The 5,000-nt window shown below is 36.6% G+C and overlaps 1 protein-coding gene across 1 annotated transcript in view; it reads left to right on the plus strand.

The window, feature by feature from the left end:
• Nucleotides 1-1,467: 1,467 nt before the first annotated feature.
• fam171b (family with sequence similarity 171 member B) overlaps nt 1,468-5,000 on the plus strand; it is a 21,761-nt gene continuing 18,228 nt past the window's right edge. Inside the window, exon 1 of the mRNA XM_062040541.1 lies at nt 1,468-1,866. Within this exon, the coding sequence (XP_061896525.1) occupies nt 1,656-1,866 (211 nt within the window). The 5' untranslated portion in view covers nt 1,468-1,655. The remainder of the gene's footprint in view (nt 1,867-5,000) is intronic.

Below are 5,000 nucleotides of genomic sequence, written 5' to 3' on the forward strand. Positions count from 1 at the left end.
TTAATCAAATACACCTGTATCTCATTTATTGATTTACTTATGTATAGAATAGAATAAAAAACGCTTTATTGCCCTCAAACATGAAAATATAGTTGGCTATTTTGTTAAATGACGTTGAAATACATTACACTTTTATTTTTAAATATTATTTTTACAATGTGCTGAGCAGGGCCGGCCCGTGGCATAGGCCGTATAGGCAAATGCTAAGGGCGCCGTCCATCAGGGGGCGCCACGCCAGTGCCACAAATGTTGGAGGAAAAAAACAAACAAAAAACAACTATTATTTCTAAATACATAAAATAATCCCACATTAATTAAAATGCAAAGTAAAGCCTATTTAATAGAAATATTATTTGTTACAACATTACGCCCCCCCTCCCCCGGCACGGTGCGCCACCTCCCTTCCCGTATCATGACTCTTTTTGGACGTCACCACATCAAAAAATCAACACAAGATGTCAAAACGGCCAAAACTGTCAGGTGCCCAGGGAAGAAAAAAGAGAAAAGAAGAGGAGAAACGAGAAAAAGACAGAGGTAGCAGGTAGGTAACGTTAGCCTACATGAAATTATTTGTCTGTTACAGAATGTGATAGTAACCTGGCTTTTTAGCATTAAGCTAATGTTACATGATTCGGCAATTGCTAATCAATAAATAGCTAGTTCTGTTTTAACGTCGGGTTAATATTGTGGAGGGGGCTAAATTGTTATGGAAAATAATAATGTAACGTTAGGTAATTACAGTACTCCCTGGTGTACAGTCATTTGTAAGTCATTCTAGTTAATGCAATATTAAAAAGCACAAACAGAGAACTCTGTAGGATCCCCTTTTTTTGTAATATAGTTGTTAAAGTCATACTGGTTTGATATCTTGTTTTGTGCAGTGCCTTATTGATATTGTATTTTTAATTTATTTTATGCAACTTGTTGACACGTTTTATTTTGTGTTTATGTATGTAAAAAATATTGTATTTCATATATTCATTTTTTATTTTTTGTATTCATTTATTTATCCATATTTTTTTTATCTTGTTTACTATTCTGATTGTTAATTTGCTTTCTTTAAGTAAAAAAAAAAAGGTCAAAGACAAAGCTATTGGGTTTCTTGTGAGTATATACACTTCACTGCCGATGTGGGGGGGCGCCACCTAAAATCTTGCCTAGGGCGCCAGATTGGTTAGGGCCGGGCCTGGCTGAGGGCTGATAAAAAAAACAAGGTGCGGGGAGTCCTGGCCTATAAATCTATAAACAGAAAAAGGCTGGATGTGCAGGATGACGTCACAACACCCCCTGTACCCAAGACAAAGATTCGACAAGACCTCTCACTCTGATGCTTTCATGTTTCAGTCTTCCTGAGATCGATGTTTATTTTATCGCGGTATTTTTTAAGTTCGGATGTGACACTTTGAACGTCTGACACGATGTCGGCAAAATAATGTACTCCTTTTGTTGGCGTGATTTATAGAATAGTGACACCTCTTTGGCTGGTTAACGATCTTGGGCTCCACACGCCCAGCCTCAGCATCAGCGCATCTTTAAGCCACTTGGGCTCGACAACAAGGAGCAGAACCGAAGCAGAACGCAAGCCCCTTCTTCCCGGTACACCTCCTTTGCTCTTAGCGGTTCGTTATGTCTTTGGGCCCGATCCCCGTCTCGCCATGCCCGATGCTGAGCGCCGCCTGACTTCCCCGCTGCTGCCGCGGCTCTTTGTGGCGTCCTTGCTTCTGGTTTCCTGGCTGCATGCGCCAGTGGGAGCCGCGGAGGAGGGCGGCGGCCTTCCCCCCTCGACGCCCGGGGACAATGGCCTCGCCGCCGCTACCACGCCGACCTCCCCGGGGATGTTCCTCCAGACCACCGCCTTAACCGAAGGTGACCACCCGGTGATGTCGTCCTTTATGATCCCACCACGTGTCGCCGCCGGATGTCTTTTGTTGTTATTGTTGGCGATTCTGTTGGCACATATTTGCAGCCATGTTAAGTAATCATTGTGGGAATGCTCCAAAACATATGGTTTTCTACACCAAAATGCATCTATTTATTGTGGGAATGCTCCAAAACGTTCACACACATGGTTTTCTACACCAAAATGCATCAATTTATTATTATTGTGTGAATGCTTTTGAGCATATGGTTTTCTAAACCAAAATGCATCTATTTATTATTATTGTGTGAATGCTCAAAAGCATTCACACACATGGTTTTCTACACCAAATTTCATCTATTTATTATTATTATTATTATTATTTTGTGAATGCTCCAAAGCATTCACACATATGATTTTCTACACCAAAATTCATTTATTTTATTCTTATTGTGGGAATGCTCCAAAGCATTCACACACATGGTTTTCTACACTAAAATTCATCTATTGTGTGAATGCTCCAAAGCATTCACACACATAGTTTTCTACACCAAAATTCATCTATTTATTATTATTATTATCATTATTTTGTGAATGCTCCAAAGCATTCACACATATGGTTTTCTACACCAAAATTCATTAATTCAATTCTTATTGTGGGAATGCTCCAAAGCATTCACACATATGGTTTTCTACACCAAAATGCATCTATTTATTGTGGGAATGCTCCAAAACGTTCACACACATGGTTTTCTACACCAAATTTCATCTATTTATTATTATTATTATTTTGTGAATGCTCCAAAGCATTCACACATATGATTTTCTACACCAAAATTCATTTATTTTATTCTTATTGTGGGAATGCTCCAAAGTATTCACACACATGGTTTTCTACACTAAAATTCATCTATTGTGTGAATGCTCCAAAGCATTCACACATATGGTTTTCTACACCAAAATTAATCTATTTATTCTTATTGTGTGAATGCTCCAAAGCATTCACACATAAGGTTTTCTACACCAAAATTCATTAATTCAATTCTTATTGTGGGAATGCTCCAAAGCATTCACACACATGGTTTTCTACACTAAAATTCATCTATTGTGTGAATGCTCCAAAGCATTCATACATATGGTTTTCTACACCAAAATTAATCTATTTATTGTTATTGTGTGAATGCTCCAAAGCATTCACACATAAGGTTTTCTACACCAAAATTCATTTATTTTATTCTTATTGTGGGAATGCTCCAAAGCATTCACACACATGGTTTTCTACACTAAAATGCATCTATTTATTGTGTGAATGCTCCAAAGCATTCTCACATATGGTTTTCTGCACCAACATTCATCTATTTATTATTATTCGTATTGTGTGAATGCTCCAAATCATTCACACATATGATTTTCTACGCCAAAATGAATTAATTTATTTTGTGAATGCTCCAAAACATTCACACATATGGTTTTCTACACCAAAATTCATATATTTATTATTATTGTGTGAATGCTCTAAAGCATTTTCACATATGGTTTTCTACACCAAAATTATTCTATTTATTGTGTGAATGCTTTATGCTTCTATTTATTCTTATTCTTATTGTGTTAATGCTCAAAAGCATTCACACATATGGTTTTCTACACCAAAATTCATATATTTATTGTGTGACTGTTTCAAAGCATTCACACACATGGTTTTCTACACCAAAATTCATATATATATTCTTATTGTGTGAATGCTCCAAAGCATTCACACATATGGTTTTCTACACCAAAATTCATATATTTATTGTGTGACTGTTTCAAAGCATTCACACACATGGTTTTCTACACCAAAATTCATTTATTTTATTGTTATTCTTATTTTGTGAATGCTCCAAAGCATTCACACATATGGTTTTTTACACCAAAATGCATCTATTTATTGTGTGAATGCTTTGGAGCATTCAAACACATGGTTTTCTACACCAAAATTCATCTATTTATTCTTATTTTTATTGTGTGAATGCTCCAAAGCATTCACACATGGTTTTCTACACCAAAATGCATCTATTTATTATTCAAGTTATTGTGTGAATGCTCCAAAGCATTCACACATATGATTTTCTACACCAAAATCTCAGAATTCCTGGTTTTCCAAAGCCCTTTTTTTTCCGGCGACTACTCCTTCCACATTTTTCAAGCGTTCCGCCGTCAAAACATTCCTCTCAATCAGGACAAAAAATGAAGTTGTTCTTTTAACTGGAAAAATTCACGTTTTTTTCCGAAATTCCAGGAATTCGGTAATACCATTTCTTATTTCAACATGTTATTACTTCAGCATTTCTCCACAAATGTGATCAAATTCAACACCAACTATTTCAACTTATTGAGACTATTTTCCAAAAAATTCCTGCTTTTCCCGACATTCCCAATTTTGGGGGAAATTCCCATTGAAATGAATGGGACATTCTTCAAACTTCCACAGTTCCCATACTATTCAAACCATTCCACCTTTGACACATTCCACCATTCTGGAAATTCAAACTACCCCTTTTCCAACTTCAATTTTTTTTAAAAATGTTCCCGAAATTCCCTAACACCATTTACTACTTCAACATTTCTTGCCCGATTTAAACAATTCTATCACCAACCAATTCAGCTCATTCAGCACATTCATGCTCCTAATCATTTTCCAAAAATTCCCCTTTTCCCAAAATTCCCACATTTCCAGGAAGTTCCCATTGAAATGAATGGGACATTTTTCCAAGTTGCACAATTCCAACATTTTTCAACCTATTCAAACCATTCCAACATCAACACATTCCACTCATCCTGGACATTCAGACTAACACTTTCCCAAGTTCCAAACCAAATTCCGGTTTTCCTGGAAATTCAAACTCCTCAACATTCAAAGCATTTCAGCGTTTAAACCATTTCTACATCCACCCGACATTCCATTAGCATTTCAGTTCAGCGTCAGCTCTTCAACATTCAAACCATTCCAACATTCAAACTATTCCTACATTCTGTCAGCGTTTCACTTCAACTTCAGCATTGGAGCATTCACACACAATTCCTTCAGGAATTGCCTCTTCTAGTATACATTTAATATTATGTTTTGTTGGCTGGCTACTGTAATATTATGATTAGTCCAAAA

This window comes from Entelurus aequoreus, linkage group LG01, assembly GCF_033978785.1.
Source record: "Entelurus aequoreus isolate RoL-2023_Sb linkage group LG01, RoL_Eaeq_v1.1, whole genome shotgun sequence".
In the NCBI taxonomy this organism is placed as follows: Eukaryota; Metazoa; Chordata; class Actinopteri; order Syngnathiformes; family Syngnathidae; genus Entelurus; species Entelurus aequoreus.